At 41.0% G+C, this 18,767-nt stretch overlaps 1 protein-coding gene across 15 annotated transcripts in view; it reads left to right on the forward strand.

Annotated features, from left to right (window-relative positions):
- CLIP1 (CAP-Gly domain containing linker protein 1) overlaps positions 1-18,767 on the forward strand; it is a 105,808-nt gene that overhangs the window by 57,360 nt on the left and 29,681 nt on the right. For 8 of the 15 annotated variants that reach the window (XM_033097405.1, XM_033097412.1, XM_033097408.1 and 5 more), the window contains 8 exons: positions 2,079-2,183; positions 5,967-6,911; positions 8,428-8,544; positions 10,402-10,459; positions 10,977-11,060; positions 11,946-12,102; positions 13,481-13,646; positions 13,745-13,960. In XM_033097405.1, coding sequence (XP_032953296.1) covers positions 2,079-2,183; positions 5,967-6,911; positions 8,428-8,544; positions 10,402-10,459; positions 10,977-11,060; positions 11,946-12,102; positions 13,481-13,646; positions 13,745-13,960 — 1,848 coding nt within the window. The remainder of the gene's footprint in view (positions 1-2,078; positions 2,184-5,966; positions 6,912-8,427; positions 8,545-10,401; positions 10,460-10,976; positions 11,061-11,945; positions 12,103-13,480; positions 13,647-13,744; positions 13,961-18,767) is intronic. The other 7 variants (XM_033097418.1, XM_033097419.1, XM_033097420.1 and 4 more) reach the window with 3 other exon arrangements.

The raw sequence follows: 18,767 nt of genomic DNA on the forward strand, positions 1-18,767 counted from the left end.
AGTCTGCATGGGGTCTCCCTCCTGCCTCTCTGTGCGCTTCTCGCAGAGCCTTTGCTTCCCCTCTCAGTCCCCGTCCCAGGACTGTCCTCTTGGGACCCTCTGTTGCACTCTAACGAAGGGATAATTTTCAGAGGCGGTTGTTCTGTGCAGTGTAACATTCTTACTACAGACCATGGCAGGGGAGTGGGTCACTAGCTCCCTTGCTGATCTTTGATCAGAGACAGCAGTGGAGGCCCGCGCCGTCATTCGTGTGCACACCGCTAGGACGGAGCTCCTGCTGCAGTCACCGAAGGTCTCCCTCTGAGGGGGGAGAAGATTCCACTCAATGGAAGTAGTGACCTTTCACTCACAGGGCACTGAACTCCCGTGTCCAGAGGAGAAAAAAGGTTCTGTTGCCTTTTGCTTTTTCCCTTTAGTTTTGGATTTCAGTTCTTTAGAATGTGACCTCAGTTATGTAGATCGGGAGTAGATTCTCTTTCTTGTGAAAGCAGGTGAATTGAACAACTTCTGTCTAAAGCACATGTGGGCCAAGGGGACTATGAAGACAGTTAGGTTTTCAATGTTATTATTTTTGTTGAGTGTAAGAGCTGAAACAGATGAAGTTTTTTTTAAATTTTCTGTCTACCTTTTAAATATTCCATGATGGTTTATACCTGTTTATAAGCAAAGTGACCTCTTGAATACATTGAAATCCTCCGAGGACCACCAGAGTGAGTAAAGATGTTTATAACGTAAAACATTCCACCTTCTACTTAAGCTCTGCACTGCTTTCTGCTCCTTTATTTAGAGTTTGTTGTCATCTTCTCATTGCCCATAATGGTCCAGACTGATAGATCTGACCAGTTAGAACCACAGAAATATTTAATACAAGTAACTAGAAGCTGCTGAGAGCAGTTCTGTCAGTAGGTTTTGTCAGTTGATTATGCTGAACCTTTTGGGTAGGACAGGTGAATGGGAAAGAGGTACATTAGGCTGATACTAAATGATTTCCAACTGATTAGGAGTCCGCTGCACTTAAACCTGTTAGAAAGAGCTCACCTTCCGGGTTCTCCATCAGGTTACACCTAAGTGAGTATGACGGGAATCTCGGAGGTTTTGAAACATGGTTAGGATCTTACCAGCTTTTCTTGCTCAAACTCATGCTTTTGAGTCACCATTTCTTACCTCTGAGCTGATAAGAACTACTTCATCTGAGGATCAAGGTAAAGAGTCCAGTTCTGGCCGGACTTTTCTCCCGCTCTGAGCCTCAGGGATGGAGGCTGTGGAGCATATTACCAAATTTTCTCTTTGTAAATCTGCTTTCCTTTTTTTTTCTTTCTTCTTCTTTTTTTTTTTTTTTTTTTCTGGTGATAAATAGCCTTTGGCAAATCCACTGTTGGAAGGAAATTAGAGCTTCAGTGGCTCCAGGCCTGTCAGATGTGAGACTTGTTGCTAAGAATCTCAGATCCTTCTCACTTGTCCCAGCAAAAGCCATTCGAGTGATTTCCTGAGCTCTGGTTTCTAGATTCCCTTCATGAGGTTTCGTACTTGACCCTTGTTCACATCAAATTGTATGCCACAGGGCAAGGATCTGCTCTAAGGGATTTACTGAACACTCACAAGACTTAGGACGTCACCTTTTTCACATTTAGGTGATGGTGACCATTTTGAGGGTCAGTCTACTTTTTAAAGTCACATACACATTAATGTCACATAGCTGTTGTGGGGAGGAGGGAAAATGATAGTTTAGAGGAATATTAACTATTCTAATTTGTGCTGATAAACTTCACTTATCAATATAACTTATATTTGGCTGCATGCATCTGACACTTTTCATCTTGCCTCATGTGTTTTCCATTTTTCCTTTCTCAGTACACAAGCTCATGTCCCCTGTCCACCTCATCCTTTCGTTTGTAGTGTTCATCCTCCCCGCCAACCTCCTCATCTCACCTCCATTCTCTCCCTTCTCCATTACCCTTTTTGTTCATCCTTTGGCAGAAGGTACTGGTGGCTCAGCCTGCATGTCGCTGTCTCTCCTCTTGTGCTGGCATGTCATGGTGGCACTGTTGTGTTCTCTTCCTCTTCCTTTTTACTAACAGACGCAGACCAAACTGGAGCATGCCCGCATTAAGGAGCTTGAACAGAGCCTGCTCTTTGAAAAGACCAAAGCTGACAAACTCCAGAGGGAGTTAGAAGACACTAGGGTAATGGTTTTCACTGTTTAATGAAGCAGACCCATGGATGTGAAGGGTGGACACCTCGGGTGATGTGCCTTGCACTTGGCCTCCGCCTCGACCCAGTGGTTCAACCTGAGTTTGCTCTTGATGCTGTTCGTGAGCTTAGACAGATGGGTAGGCACAGGAGTTTTACATCAAATCTCTCATCAAAGGTGAAGACTCCTTCCTTTGGGTAACTCAACCAAAATCAAGATCAGAAACTCAACAGCTGCATACACTGTGTGGCCTCCACAGCTGCATTTAAGTTCTCTGTATGAATACCTTGAAATACATTTCTCCAGTTCTCCACAAGCAGTCAATTGTCCTCTTATTCTCGTATTCCTAGTTACTGGGTTTTCTAGACAATTTTTTGTTGTTGTTTTACTTTAGCTCTCTTTTACTGCCTTCTTCCCTGGTGTCTTGGGGGAAGGGAATTGAAACATTGGTTCTTTTTAATGAGAGTTAAGGACTTTCACCCCAGTTATCTTTTTTTCCTTGATACCTGATCTCTCTTCGCATTTTTCTCCTTTCCATCACCCAGGAGGTTGAAATCTCAGTTGTCAGGAGGGAAAAGTGTGTTGGGAACAGAATGGCTTCGTACAAACCCCAGCTCACTGTATTTGGCCCTTGGAACCACTACATTTGACATGTTTTTGCTTATGTGTATTAAAGCATCTATATTCATAGTGCTTATTTCATTGCCAGGCACTATTCTCAGCACTTTACCAGTATTAACTTACTCAGTCTCACCACAGCCCCAGGAGTGAGGTGGTAGTGTTGTCCCATTCCACAGCTGAGGACACTGAGGCACAAAGAGGTTACATCATTTGCCTAAGGTCACAAAGCTAACACTAGTAAGGTGGAGCCAGGATTTGATCTAGGCCATTTGGCCCCAGAGTCTGTGTTCTTAACCACTACAGCAAGGAGTCTGTTGTGGAAAGTTTTGTGCTGAAAGATTTAAGAAATAATCTGAGTCATTTACGTATAAGAAATGTGTATGTATATATACCTTTTAAATCATGAATTTAACTGTCAATGGCTAAATTGCCCATATCCTTAACTTTAAAATTTCAGAAATTACTCTCTCTGATCAAATTTTGATATCCTGATTTTTTCTTTTGAATTATTAGTATTTTTAGAAATTTTTCTTGTTGAGAAATCATTAATCTAAAAATCTAGATAATTGAGTGATTTTTCTTCTCCAAATCATAAGTTTTTATTTTTTTAAGAAGAACGTGTTCTCAGCTGACCTCAAAACTAAAGATATCTTCTGTGTATTTGGTTAAAAAAAAAAGAAAGATCCTGATGTTGTTTCTTTATTACTGAGAGCCTCACACTTGATCTGGGAACTACAAGGGACTAATAACTAGATTGAGCTCCTTTAGTGTGATTGGCTGTTGAAGTAAGGATATTTTTTTACTTCTGAACTCCTCTCCCAAACTGCTTTGTCAGCAAACAACTTTGATGCTTTCTTTTTTTTTCCCCCACAGCATGGGTTAGTCAAATATTTCAGATTCAAGCTGTTATAATTCTAGAACAAGTCAGTCTTCTGTTGACCCTCACTCTTGGTTTGTCAAGTGTGAAACTAACCAGTGAGCCATAAGTGTCATACCACCTACATTGCTTTTAGGAAGTGCTTTCGAATGTCTCTAAGCCAATAAGTCAGTTTATAGATGGTCTGCTTGGTGCTGTACAGATATTAACAACAATAAGAACAATACCTGACTTTTATGGCCTTAATCGAACAGGAGAGGCAGACACATTGATCGTTTCGCCTGAGGGCAGAAATTGGGAAATAGAAGTGCTACATAAAGTTTAATCACACTATTTATTATTTTCACGTATTTTTTTACTTGGCCTTTCCTCAATTTGACTGTTTTGTTATGACTAATTAGTGGCAACAAACTCTTGAACTACTCCCTCCACACCCCAGAAAAAAGTATATAAGTGAATTAACACCTTTAACCTGAAGCATCTATAACTCTGAAATACAACAATTATAGTCATCTCTGAAATATTTAATGACTCAATTATGAAGTTTTGGAAACCAAAGTGCTTTCTTTTCCTATTCTTTGGTGGACATTTTAGTCTTTATCGGTATTGCAGCCTGTAGGTGGGCAGAGGAAGTAAAGACAGCAGGTCTATTATTTTCTGTCCCAATAAAGACAGTGAGGGAGAGGAGTTGCAATCTGGAGGAGTTTTGTTCCTTGAAATTTGGGGCTCACTGGTGTGTTTAAATCATTCATGTTCCCTTCTATTTCCCAGGTTAGTCAAATAATTAATTTTTATTCCCAAAGCTACCATTTCCCACGGATTTTGTATACTAAACTGACTGCCCAACAAGTAGCAGAGGGAAATAAATTTCCTAAGAATAAAAGGACATAGGTTAATAAAGGGTTTTTCTTAGTCCTGGGGTGTTTTGTTTAAAAGAAGCAGGTTCCTGGGTAATATTCCAGAGCTGAAATAGAATCAAAATACGTGTGAAAAACTAGGGACCTGCATTGCAGACATATATCCCAGGTGACCCTCGCACACATTAAAGTCTGAGAACCACTGGGTTAGGGGAGCCAGGTATGTACATCAAAATGCTGGCAGAATTACACAGTCTAAAAGGAGCACTCTATGTAAGATTCTTACATATAATCACAGGTAAGTAATCATTCTTACTTTGCCATTTTAAAAAGGTTAATAAATTCGTCGTCATCCCGTTGAGGCTTCTATTGTCTAGTCGATGTGGTATTCATTGAAACATTCGATGGATAGTTTTATACCTTCTATGCCAGTGCTATCCAACAGAAGTATAATCTAAGCCACATAACATATAATTGAAAATTTTCTGGTACATTCACATACTTTTTTAATAGATAAAAAGAAACAGGTGAAATTAGTAATATACTTTATTTAAACTAATATATCCCAAATATCATTTTGTCATGTAATCAGTATAAAAATTAACGAGATATTTTGTTCTTTTTTCCCTAAGTCTTCAAAATCTGATGTATACTTTACACCTACAGCCCATGTCACTCAGATGCGCAACATTTCAAGTGCTCAGTATTAATATGTGGCTAATGGCTACTATACTGGACACCACTGTCTTTTCAAATCATACCCATCAGATCAGTAAGCACTTACACATCCTACGTGAAGCGGGGTAGGTAAAACTTGCAAAATAAGGAGGATTCTTTCTTCCAGCAGGCAGATATATTTGAGAACTTTGAAAGTTACTATTTCTGTTAACTTATTATCAGTTAATGGTTACCGTGTTTCCCCGAAAATAAGACGTAGCCAACCAGCCCTAATGCATCTTTTGGAGCAAAAATTAATATAAGACCTGGTATTATATTATATAAAACCCAGTCTTATATTAAAATAAGAGTGGGTCTTACATTAATTTTTGCTCCAAAAGACGCATTGGAGCTGATTGTCTGGCTACGTCTTATTTTCGGGGAAACATGGTACTTCCCTGATTTAAGCTTCTTTGACGGAAAAAGAAATATATTTGGAGTGAGTTCAACTCAATAACAATTTTAAATTCCTTTAGCATCTCAAAATGGTGCAAGTTTGCCGAAGATTATAGACTTGAATTGGAGCTACCAGAATTGGGCTTAAGCCTTTATCTCAGTTAGAGGCAGTTTAACACATAGGCATTCTTGGTGGCTTGACTGCTGCCTTGCGATGAGATAGTTATTAAAAATCTCCAAGGTTAAAGAAAGTTGTCTGTGATTTGTTATTTAAAAGATCTCTTTTTCTTTGGACTGCTGTTAATAGGTGGCTACAGTATCAGAAAAGTCTCGTATAATGGAACTAGAAAAAGACCTAGCATTGAAAGTACAGGAAGTAGCTGAGCTGCGAAGAAGGCTAGAGTCCAATAAGCCTGCTGGGGATGTTGATATGTCACTGTCCCTTTTGCAAGAGATAAGCTCTTTGCAAGAAAAGTTAGAAGCCACCCACACTGACCACCAGAGAGAAGTTGCTTCTCTGAAGGAGCATTTTGGAGCCCGGGAAGAAACGCATCAGAAGGAGATGAAGGCTCTTCAGGCTGCCACAGAGAAGCTTTCCAAAGAGAACGAGTCCCTGAGAGGCAAGCTGGAGCATGCCAACAAGGAGAACTCGGACGTGATTGCGCTGTGGAAGTCCAAGCTGGAGACGGCCATTGCGTCCCACCAGCAAGCAATGGAGGAGCTGAAGGTGTCCTTCAGCAAGGGCGTTGGAACGGAGACAGCCGAACTGGCCGAGTTGAAAACGCAAATAGAGAAAGTGAGACTGGATTACCAGCACGAAATAGAGAATTTGCAGAATAAACATGACTCGGAACGGTCAGCTCATGCCAAAGAGATAGAAGCCGTCAAGGCTAAGCTGATGAAGGTCATTAAAGAGAAAGAGAACAGTCTGGAAGCCATCAAATCGAAACTGGACAAAGCAGAAGACCAGCATCTAGTAGAAATGGAAGACACCTTAAACAAATTGCAGGAAGCTGAAATAAAGGTAAAGGAGCTAGAGGTACTACAAGCCAAATGCAATGAACAAACCAAGGTTATTGATAATTTTACATCACAGCTCAAGGCTGCTGAGGAAAAGCTCTTGGATCTTGATGCCCTTCAGAAAGCCAGTTCCGAAGGTAAATCGGAAATCGAGAAACTTAGACAGCAGCTTGAGGCAGCTGAGAAACAGATTAAAAATTTAGAGGTTGAGAAGAATGCTGAAAGTGGCAAGGTTTGTATTGACATCCTCCATCTTTTTCTTTTCTGTTCGTTATTCTTATTTTGCATTGTACGTTATATTTAAGTTGAGGTAACTCATCCTCCAAATTCCTGATTTAATTAAAACCAACTGTTTGGTGCTAACAAATTTCCCAGTTGAGCATAGTGTCTTCTGAGTGTCTTGAATATGGTTTCATTGCAGGAGATTAGAGAAAATAGTGGCTCAACTATGTGAATTTATTTTGGTTTCCTGATCTGGACAGTATATTATCTCTGGGCTGTTCTGTGATCTCCTGTTTAAGCGTGGTTCCAGTCTATAATCTATTTTTTAAATAGAGAACTGCCTAAGTTGATGGTGTTAGGTAAATGAATGAATGAATTAGATAGAAACTTATCAGATCATCTCCCCACAGAATTAATTGCCTTGTCTGTAACGTTATTTATAAAAATAGAATGTGAACTCTGAGAGCTACCAGACTGTTGTCAATGAACATGCAATGATCAGGAGCGCTCTCGGTGAAGTTAAGGTTAAGAGCCTGGAGCCCTTTGCCATTCCACTTACGTCTCAGTGGAGATTTTTCTGTATCACAAGGGGAATACAATTTATTCCCGGCTTTTTTGAGGAAAGACTGGACAAGTATGCTTTTGGTCAAGGCAGGAAATGATATGAAACACTCCCAGCTGCATTCTTACTCACTAGCCTTGTTAAATGTCATCTTCACTTCTAAGGGTTGCTTGGGGAATGAATACTCTTTCCCAGCCCTCCTGCCACTAGTTGAGGTGCTGATATTGATGCTGAATGTTCTGAGCTTTCTGGGGGAGAAGCTGCTCTGTTGGCAAAGAAGGAGGGGCTGTGATGGTTAAATGCCGGGAGGTGGGCAAAAATTGCTAAATAATCTTAGTCGAAGATGACAAACTAATTATAGGAAATTTTTCTCAACTCTCCTCACTTGGTTCCCAAATACCAATCAAAACACAAAAATTAATTAGTAGAGAATATGTAGTTAATGGTTGGTCCACATTTTTACATCAAGATTTAGTGAAAGCCCATTTCTAATGAATGTTGTCTAATGGATTTTTTAAAATTTTATTTTGTATGTTGAGGTACTCGAGGCGTATACAGAAAATGATAACACAGACCACATGTATCCACCATTCCTATCTTAAGGTTTTTAAAGTCCAGAAAATGAAACTGCTCAACTAACTCAGTTAGAAAGTAATCATCTGCACTTTCTGCTTTAGATTATGCTGATATTCCAAATTTAGGTACAGAAAAACACTCTTAACTATCTCAAAATAGCTGTTAGGCAATCATATCTAGAACGGACCGTGTGAAAAGTCATTGATTGGTTTTTTGGAGTTAAAAAAAAACAAAAAAAACTTCTAACCCATGCCTTTACTCTTTTCAGTTAGTTGTGTTTAGTTGTGTTTTTTTCTCAAATTTTTTTTCTGTTTGTTTACTGTTTCCTTTCTCATTCTTTTTTTGTTTTTGTTTATTTGCTTCTATACCACGTAACTCTGTATGGTAGGCTAGTAGCATTACCAAAGAGCTGCAGGGAAAAGAGCTAACGCTTAATAACCTTCAGGAAAACTTAAGTGAAGTCAGTCGAATGAAAGAGGCTTTGGAAAAAGAACTTCAGATTTTGGTAAGTACCTCTTCGGTTCTGGCCATTTCAGTTGCTCCTGTTTAAAAACAAAAATCTCCATAAAGAAAGAAGTATTGCATCTATTTCTTTTCTCTTTTAAAGTATTGATTTAAATTGCGGGTGTTAGTCACTGGCTGGTAAATACCTTGAGGGAAATCAGATCAAACCCAAACTAGCAATAAAGGTAGGTATTCCAGTAGACCCCCTTATCTGCGGAGGGTATGTTCCAAGACCCCCAGTGGATGCCTGAAACCGCAGGTAATACTTTTTTCCTACACATACAGACCTATCGTACCTATGACAAAGTTTATAAGTTAGGCAAGAGACTGACAATAACTTAAAATAGAACAATTACGACAGTACACCATAATAAAAATTATATGTGCATGTGGTCACTGGTTGCAGGGACCTCTTTGCTGAAGCCCTCACATAGCCTCAAAGCTTTCTGGTGCAACACGTTGCTGTCAGTTGAGACATGTTTTCTGTTCGTGTCTTCCACCCATAAATGTAATGCAGTCTCCATCTTAACTAAGTAAGCATTTACCAGGCACTGTGGCCATAACTTTTGTAGTTTGAAGTGCAACAGCAAAACAAGCACAACTTTCTTTTTCCTTCTTCACAATTTCACAGACAGAAGATTCTTTCTTACTGTAGGTCTTAGTACCCCCAAAAATACATTTCTTTTCCTTATCAAGTTGAGAACATTCACCTTTCCACTTAAAAGAGGCACTTGACGGCTTCAATTGCCAGCATCACTACTCTTGCTCATTATTAAGTAAAATAAGGGTGACTTCAGCACAAGCACTGAGACACCACGATAGTCCATGTGATACCGAGATGGCTACCAAGTGACTAACGGGCAGGTGGTGTATATGGCTTAGACGTGCTGGACAGGGTGATTGACGTCTGGGTGGGATGAGCGGGATGGTATGAGATTGCATCACACTACTCAGAATGGCACACCATTTAAAACTTAGGAATTGTTTATTGAATTGTTATTCCTGCAATTTCCCATTTAATATTTTCGGACCTTGATTGACCGTGAGTAACCAAAACCATGGAAGGCGAAACAAGTAAGGGGGACCTACTGTACTTCCAAACAATAATCTGTTCTTTGATAATGCATTGCTTTGGCATGTTATTCACTACTAGTTTTCCTAAACACATGGACCATCCAAGTGACATACCCAGCACGTTAGGTTTCCTGTATAATGAGGTCTTGCTCCGTGCCTTCTCCTACTTTCCTCGTGCCAGCAAGTCAGGAAACCGTGCTGGGCGATCGGCATGGCTGTTAGCAGGGCAGAGCGCTGTCTAACTAAATTCAAAGCATTCTCTCTTACAACTCAGTTTATTCCACATCAGGAAATTACTTTTTCTTTCATCCATATCCTCTTTCCTTAATCCCAAGTTGTAGGACTTTTTTTTCTTACTTTTTCTCAACTGTTCTCCCTTCACCTTGCCTCCTACATCAGAAACTTGAGCTTAATCAAGGCCGATAACCATGAGCAGTGCCGGTGACACCCACATATTATGGGAAAGGAAAGTCATAGATAAGAGAGCTGGGCCCCACGTTTGTACACACGCCTGCATACACTTCCATAAGCATGCATCCTCACACGTGTGTGCAGATACATGCACATCCAGGAGTGCACACTCACAGACCTCATTCCCTCATGCGGACACATGCACAGTGTGCAAATGGTAATAATAGATGCCTCCATGTTTTAAGTATGTTCGTTTTAAGGAAAAAGCCAGCAACAGAAAGTAGATAGCATTGTCGTTATAACTGATAGAAACTTTTAGTTTTTATAATTTGAAATCTTTCTATTTTCTAAATATCCAATTCTTTTTCTTTAGAAAGAAAAGTTCTCTGGTGCTTCAGAGGAGGCGGTCTCTGTCCAGAGAAGTATGCAAGGTATGTGTAGCTCAAGTATGAGCAGGCAGCTTAGAGAATCTCGTGTCTTACACTGGACCTGGCCTCAAACTGGACACAGAGTGCATGTCCTCTGTAGTTCCTGCCGCACAGTTAGACTGCATTCCGCTGGCTTCCTGAAGCCTCAAACCCCATTAATCATTTCTCCTCTTGTTTTAAAGCTTGTTCTATGTTAAAATGGAAGTATACTTGGGAGAAGTATTCTCTTACTTAAGCTTCAGTCATTGATAGCTCTGTTGAGTTTGAAGTGGAAGAGGAAATTGCTGACTGGAGCACAGATATGGGGAGGCCGGCCTGATGTACAGAGTCGGGGAGACAAAAGAGATGCATGTTTGCTTCTTTAGATCCTTATATAGTGGTTTGATTCGTCATGGGGCTTTTTAGTATTCCTGTGACCTCAAATCTCACGCATATGATTTGATTCGGTTGAAAGACAGCCAAGCTCTGGATAGCTTAGTAAATATGAAATATATTAAACTTGTAACTTTATCCTAAATAGAAACTGTAAATAAATTACATCAAAAAGAGGAGCAGTTTGATGCGCTGTCTTCTGAATTGGAGAAGTTGAGAGAAAATTTAACAGGTAAGAAGATGTCCCTGGTTACGAAACACTAAATATAGCAGGCTTCCTAGGATTTGAGATCATTGTAATGTGTTATGATAATATGTCTACTATTCAGGTATGACCTCTTCGCTCATGGTGATACAATGTGGTAACATACTTGTTTGAGGTCTCTAAGCTTCAGTAAATCCTCTCTGCCCTGTTTCAAATAAGTCAGTGTCCTCCGTATCTCACTACTCCCACTGCTATCCTTGGCCAAGCCAGCCATCATCTTAGTGGCTCCTGGTCTACCTGCTTCTGCCCTTATCCCCTTCAGTCTGTTCTCAGCACAGCAGCCAGAGCAATCCTGCAGCATTGAGTCACATCATGTCACATCTCTGCTCAAGACCACCCAGTGGCTCCCATTTCTCTCAGAGTAAAAGCGATGGTCCGTACCATCATCAGGCCCTGCCTTTCCCCTGATTTCCTCTCTTACTGCTTCTCATCTTGTTCTTTCCACTCCAACCATTGCGGCTTCCTTGGTGATAACTTGCATGTCGGGCATGTTCCTGCCTCAGGGCCTTTGCACTTGCTTTCCCCTCTGCCTGTAGTCCTCTTCCCTTCCTTCAGGTCTTTACTTAAATGTCACCATCTCAGAGAGGCCTTATCTAAGACTTAACCTCCCCAGCTCCTTTCTAGCTCCCTTCTCTGCTTGTATTTTTGTTCCTCATAGTACTTAGCGCTATTATACTCTTTATTTTCTTTCTTGTTTAGTGTCTGTCTTCTTTTCTAGAATCTAATTTTTGTGAGGGTAGGGATTGCTATATGGAAATATTCCCAGAGCGAGGCTTGGCGTTCAAGATGCAGTCAGTAAATATTTGTTAATTATAACACAACAGTGCTATTTTTATTTTATACAAAATTCAGAGATGGAGGCAAAATTTAGAGAGAGAGGTGAAAGAGAAGAGCAACTGATGAAGGCGAAAGCAAAACTGGAAAACGACATTGCAGAAATAATGAAGATGTCAGGAGATAATTCTTCTCAGTTGACCAAAATGAATGACGAATTACGTCTGAAAGAAAGGTACGTATGAATGGCAGTCGGGTGCCTGCGTGAGGTGAGGCTCTGAGCAAGGTCCACACAGGAGAGGAGCCCAAGTCTTCAGGATTGTAACGTTTTCAAGTTTCCTGTCTCTTCCTTTCTCTTATTACCTCAGTATAGCCTTGAATCAACTGTTTAACCTTCTAAGGAGTACAATATTGTAGACGTTTTGGTGACTTTTAAAGAAAAGCCAGTCATTTATCAATGGCAATAACATCTTTTATGGGCAGTTAAAGATATTTTAAACGTATTTCAATGCAATGATAAGTAACACTTACTAAGGGCTTGGTATGCGCCATGCACTATGCTAATAACTTCATACAGAGTATATTTTCTAATTCTCATACTAATCCTATGAGGTGAGTGTGTTATTGTTCCCATTTTAAAGGAAGAAAACTGCGGCTTAGTGAGGTTCAGTAACTTGCCTGAGGTTTCAGGTCTAGGCAGGCTGGGCCCAGAGCCTTTGCTCCATTGTCCATCCTCAGTGCCAGCACTTCTTTTATCTTTGCTCTTGTCTTTATTCTGAGGTTCCTGTTGCTTTGATTTTTTTTTTTCCTTTTAATAGCTACTGTAAAAAAATCCAGTGTTTTGTAAGGCAAAAACTTTTAGAGGCCATTTTAGGAACCTTAGATTTGTGATTGTGAAAGTGTTAATGGTTGGCAAAGTTATGTTTCTGTCCAGCCATGCATCCACACACGCCTCAGCATTGGTGGGTGATTGGCAACTGAGCCTTGGTTGGCCCACTGTGGTCAGACTGGCGTGGAATTGGGCACAGCTGCACAGATGGTTGTGGCACGGTGCCTTTGAGAAGTTCATTTCTGTACATGTTTTAGGGGCGTAAAATGCAGAGGTAACACCCAAGTCTCCCCTCTCTGTTCTCAGATTCCCTTGATATCCCATTCTCTAGCTTGATGTCCCACGTTTTCTATACATTTTTCTGTACAGGGTTATCGTTAAACTAGAACTTCAAATGATTTGTCATCATTTTTATATCTCTGTTCTTAAGTGGCACTAGAATGAGATTTTGATAATTTAGTCTGCTAAAATTTTGAAACTTTCTAAATACTCTATCCTTTAGTATGTTTAGCTTTTATTCATTTTTCCTTATTGATCTACTCACATAAAATAATAAACTTTCACAATTATAGTTGTTACTCCAAATCATATGTTTATAACTTTCAAAATTGTTAAAATTATTCTTCAGGACAAGTTTTTTGTGTGTGCCTATTTCACATATTATTAATTACTCATAACATTTATAATGATTAATACAATTATTATTAACAGTATCTTTAAGTGTAACTAGAAGTGAAGGCATTCTTTTGAAAAATCTGACACCTTTTATTGAAATTTGTTCTAGAAATGTAGAAGAATTACAGCTAAAACTTACAAAGGCGAATGAAAATGTAAGCTTTCTGCAGAGAAGTATTGGGGAAGTAACTTTCAAAGCTGAACAGAGCCAGCAAGAAGCAGCTAAAAAACATGAGGAAGAAAAGAAAGAATTGCTGGAAAAATTGTTGAACCTGGTAAGGAGAGAATAAATGGAACTATTGAGTGGCATGGAACATGAGGGGTGGTACAAATATGACTAGATGACTTATTCCTTCACTTGGGGTTTCTGCAGGAAAAGAAGATAGAAATGAGCCACAACCAGTGTCAAGATCTGAAAGCCAGGTATGAAGAAGCAAGTACTGAGACCAAGGCGAAACATGAAGAAGCCATGCAGGACCTACAGAAAGTGCTCTTGGACTCAGAGGAGAGGCTGAAGGCTGCACGAAAGGAGAACAGTGACTTGTTGCAGGAGATGGTGGAACTGAAAAAACAAGCTGACGAAGCCAAAGTATGTTATGGAGAGAGTTCTGTCATTGCATTAGTTTGCCCAGCTCCGCGTCGGGCTGGAAGGGTGCTGAGGGAGCAGCAGCGCGTGGCATGAGCTCAGTGGCCTTGGCAAGTGTTAACCTGCCGAGGGCATGACAGGGCCAGTCACATTCCCTACGGCTTCAAGGGTTCTGTACCAAGAAGAAGCCATGGTTCTTCTCAGGGCTGGTGATGGCCGCAGAGCTTTCCTCTGAACGTCCTGGGTGGCCATCACCCCTTCTGCTGCTTGTTCCCCAGCTGTCACAGAGAGTCTTCTGTTGCCTGAGCTCTGTCTGCCTGCTTGTAACAGACTCTTTGTTGTGGGAAAGCATGTTCCTCTCATCTTGGCCATCCTGCTGCCACCTTGCGCTAGCATTAGGAGAGAACTGTTGCAGAAAAACAAAAGGCAGAGGCCAGGTGAAGCAGTTGAGCAGGGGGTGGAGCCTGGTTGGAGGAACAGAGCTCTCCGAGGAAAATTTAGCAGTGAGGACTCCAGAGAGCACTTCATATGTCCCAGAAAGGCACCATGAGCTTGCTGACAAGGAAGCTGGATTCAGGGGCTGTGAGGAAACATCCTCGTATTACAGAGAGTAGAACTTGGTATACTGATTTTCATTTTGTGGTGTCAGGATTGTATCTGTGCCCCAATGTACTTTTTGACTCTGAGAACTTAATGAAGTTCAGCCTCCCTACTCCTATGTAATTTTTCCTACTACTATTTAACTTGTTCAAAGAACAGTAAGTACTTGTCTTTAATTATTTTTAATATGCCAGAGAAATGTTTATAGAGTTTAGTAGGAAGAAAATACAAAAGAGCACACGTAGGACTTGACCCAAATCCCATTTAAAACTTACGAATTAAGTGGACGATGACATAATATGTGTCATATGTAAGATACCTACATTTTCTCCCTCCTGCATGCCGGCTGTCAAGGCTTTCTCTTCTCCCGGTAAAACATCTCCAGTTTTGTGAGCCATTTAACACTGGGTGCAACTTCCAGATCTTTTGTCTTGGCAGTTATCTTTATCTGGACAGACTCCAGTTTTTTAGGGTTTCCCTTAAAATGTCGCAGCCTGACCAGACCACAGCATTCTAGTAGTTTGTGTAAAGTCACATGATTATTGTTTGTTGTTAAGTTTTGTTTTTACAATACAAGGGTCATTTTCTTAAAATGTCAGGGCTGTTCCCCCATCCAAAGTTGTCTGTTTATTTGATTTCTGTGTTTGTCAAGAACAGAGGCTCACAGGCTCTTCTGAGAATCTGATGAAACCTTAAGCGGTTTTCCTAGGAAAGTTATATGTAATATTGGGACCAACAAGTTCTGTGTAACGTGTCCAGTTCATGGAGCCCCAAAGCCTCTGTGTTCCCTGGTTTTAAGAGCCATTGACTTATAGCTGTGCCGTCCAGTACAGTAGCCACCCGCCATGTGTGGCCATTTACATTTAAACTTGTTCAATTTTAATAAAATTAGAAATTCAGCTCCATAGTTGCACTTTAAGGGCTCACTGTATTGCTAGTGGTTACCGTATTGGACCGTGTACAGGACATTTACGCCACTGGAGAAAGTTCTGGACAGCACTGGTATAGAAATTGTGGTCAATTTATTTTATAAACCAATATTTTTTTTTAAACCCATTGATTTTGGTCACCAAAGCGTAGCAAATTCGTCTGTATTTTTAGTAAGTTATATGTAATATTGGGACCAAATCAGTCTCAGGTCAGTGATTGTCTTTTAGTAAGCAAGGTCCTGCAGTTAGTTTGAAAGCAACAGTTTTTTTCTCCCCTGCTCTTACCTCCCTCCTCTTTTTGTTTAAAATATATTCACTTTTTGTAGTTCTTTGGGTTGTATTTTTTTCTAATTGGGGAATATTGGGGGACAGTGTGTTTCTCCAGGGCCCATCAGCTCCAAGTCGTTGTCCTTTAATCTAGTTGTGGAGAGCACAGCTCAGCTCCAAGTCCAGTCGCTGTTTTCAATCTTTAGTTGCACAGGGCGCAGCCCACCATCCCATGCGGGAATTGAACCAGCAGCTTTGTTGTGAGAGCTCATGCTCTAACCAGCTGAGCCATCCGGCTGCCCCTGGATTATATTTTTAAAGATTTTTCTGTGCATCCTTTCTACGATAGAAGTTACTGGATAATTGGAATGGCAGGAAAAAATCTTATGCCCTGATGTCAAAATCAAACTACCTTTTTATCTTCTAGGTAGAGATCAGGAAAAATTCCAAAATTTGTTTCAAAGATAAACTAATAACTATATCAGCACTTTGCAGAACTAAACCTGCTTTATGGTATCCTTCTATGGGCTCTGTTCACCCGGTTTCTTTGTTATCTAGATAGTTTCTATGACATTGACTGTAAAAATTTAAAAATTTTTATGATGTAGGTTACATTAAGTTATTTGGGCTTGCATTTGTCTGCTTGATTTCATTTTGTTTCCATTCTTTCCATCTTTTGTTTCTGTAGTCGCTAACTTATTTGTTAACATCAGCCAAAAAAGAAATTGAACTAATGTCAGAAGAGCTGAGGGGTCTGAAATCAGAGAAGCACCTTCTTGCACAGGAGGGAAATGCTTTAAAGTTAGAGAAAGGTTCTCTTTTATCAAAGCTTGTAGAGGTGGAGGCCAAAATAACTTTACTTCAGGAAGACCAACAGAAACTGTGGTCAATAAATGAAACTCTTAATTTAGAAAAAGAGAAAGTCTTAGGAGAAAAGCAAGATGCTGAAAAGTTGTATCAGCAGGAACAGCTCAATAATGAAGCTTTGGCTGTTGAGAGAGAGAAACTGCTTCAAGAAATCGATACTGCACAGGAAGAACTCTTGAAGATAAATATGGAAAATGAGTCTTTGCAAGCTTCTAAAGCAAGCTTGCAGGCACTCATTGAAGAACTCCAGTTCAGCAAAGATCATCTGATTGCTGAGTCTAAGAAGAATCGGGAGGAGAAAGATTGCCTGGAAGGTCGTATCCAGAAGCTTGTTACCGAAAACCTTGCCTCGGCTAAAGACAAAGATGAGATTATTCAGAAGCTTCAGAGCTCTTACGAGGAGCTCGTCAAAGATCAGAAAACCTTGGTGCAGGAGATCGACGATCTCACAGCCGAGAAAAAGGCAGCGTTAGAGAAACAGTCAGGTCTTGATGACAGGTGCTTGGCCTTAAAGGTAGAAAGAGACACTTTGCTTCAGGACAACAGAGAACTGCAGTTCGAGAAAGACGTGCTGCTTCAAGATCAGGAGAAGGTGAACATCAGCCTGGTGGCTGCCCTCCAAGACAAACAGCTGCTCAGCACCGAAGCCAGCAGGCTCCACGCACAGCTGGATGACACTGGCAAAGCTTTGCGGAAGGCCGAGCTAGAGATTCTGCAACTTCAGGCTACAAATACCAGCCTCACGAAGCTCCTGGAAGAAGTTAAGACCAGTCGGGAGATCACAGATTCCGAGTGCATCCAGCTTCTGCATGAAAAGGAAACCTCGGCCTTATCTGAGAGAAGGCTCTTGGCTGAAAAAGAAGAACTTCTAAATGAAAATAGGATCATCATTGAAAAACTCAACAAATGCTTAGAAGAGGCTGCCCGTGTTGAGATGAGCCTGAATGAGAAGATCACTTACCTAACTTCTGAGAAGGAGATGGCCTGTCAGAAAATTACTAAGCTCAAAAAGCAGCTTGATAGTCTCTTGAAAGAAAAGTCTGTGCTGGAAATGCAAAACAGAGATTTACTTGCAGAAAGAGAAAATTCCATCAAAGCCATGGGAGAGCTTAAAAGGAAATACGATCAAGAGTCTGCAAACAGAAGAATCCTTGTGCATGAGAAGATGAAACTGCTCGGCAATCTCAATGCTCTGAAGAAAGAGCTTCAGGAGAAGAAGAAGGAAAACCAAGAACTGGCAGCCACCAAGTGTGAGCTCTCTTTGATGCTGAAAGAGGTTCAAAATGCCAAAAAGCATCTAGAAAAAGAACACACTAATATCCTGCAAGCAAAGGAGAGTTTGAACGCTGAACTCAAGACGTGCTGTTCTGAAAAGAATATGTGGCTGCAGGACGGCTTGACCCTGCAGGAGGAGTGTCAGAAGTTAAACGAGGAGCTCCAGACCACGCAGCAGTCCTTAATCCTGGAGAAAGAAGACAGAGCAAAGGAAAAGGAGGCATCTTTGCATGAAAACAAGAGGCTCCGCGGGAAAGCTGCGCTCCTGGAGCAGGAACTGGAAGAGTTAAGAGTGTGCACGAAGGAGCTCCAATCTGAAAACTTCGCGCTAATCCAAGAGAAGACCAAATCGGAGCAAAAAATGGTGGAGATAATTAAGGAAAAGGAGCTCCTGACTGCGGAAACGGCACGACTCGCCACCAACATAGAGACCCTGAAAAGCGATTTTGCCTGCCTGTCCACATCCAAGTTAGAGCTGCAGGAGCTGCACAGCTCCGTCACCAAGATCCTGGATGACCTCCGGCTGAACCACGAGGTGACCCTGGCCGATCGGGCCAAGGCCATGCAGGACAACACGAGCCTGCTGGCTGAGAAGAGAGAAATGATACTGAAAAAGGACGAGCTCCTGAAGGAGAAGGAAAAGCTGGCTGACAACTACTTCATCCTTCAGAAAGAGATTAGCCAGTTGGCCAAAACCAACAGCCACATTTCAGCCAATCTCCTAGAATCTCAAAACGAAAACCGTATTTTGAGGAAAGACAAGAGCAAGCTCACTCTTAAAATTAGAGAGCTCGAGAGTCTTCAGTCATTTACGGTAAAGTGGGAGGTTCCGGTGTGTAGCCCCTGGACTACTAACACCTCACTAACCTGTT

This window comes from Rhinolophus ferrumequinum, chromosome 25, assembly GCF_004115265.2.
Source record: "Rhinolophus ferrumequinum isolate MPI-CBG mRhiFer1 chromosome 25, mRhiFer1_v1.p, whole genome shotgun sequence".
In the NCBI taxonomy this organism is placed as follows: Eukaryota; Metazoa; Chordata; class Mammalia; order Chiroptera; family Rhinolophidae; genus Rhinolophus; species Rhinolophus ferrumequinum.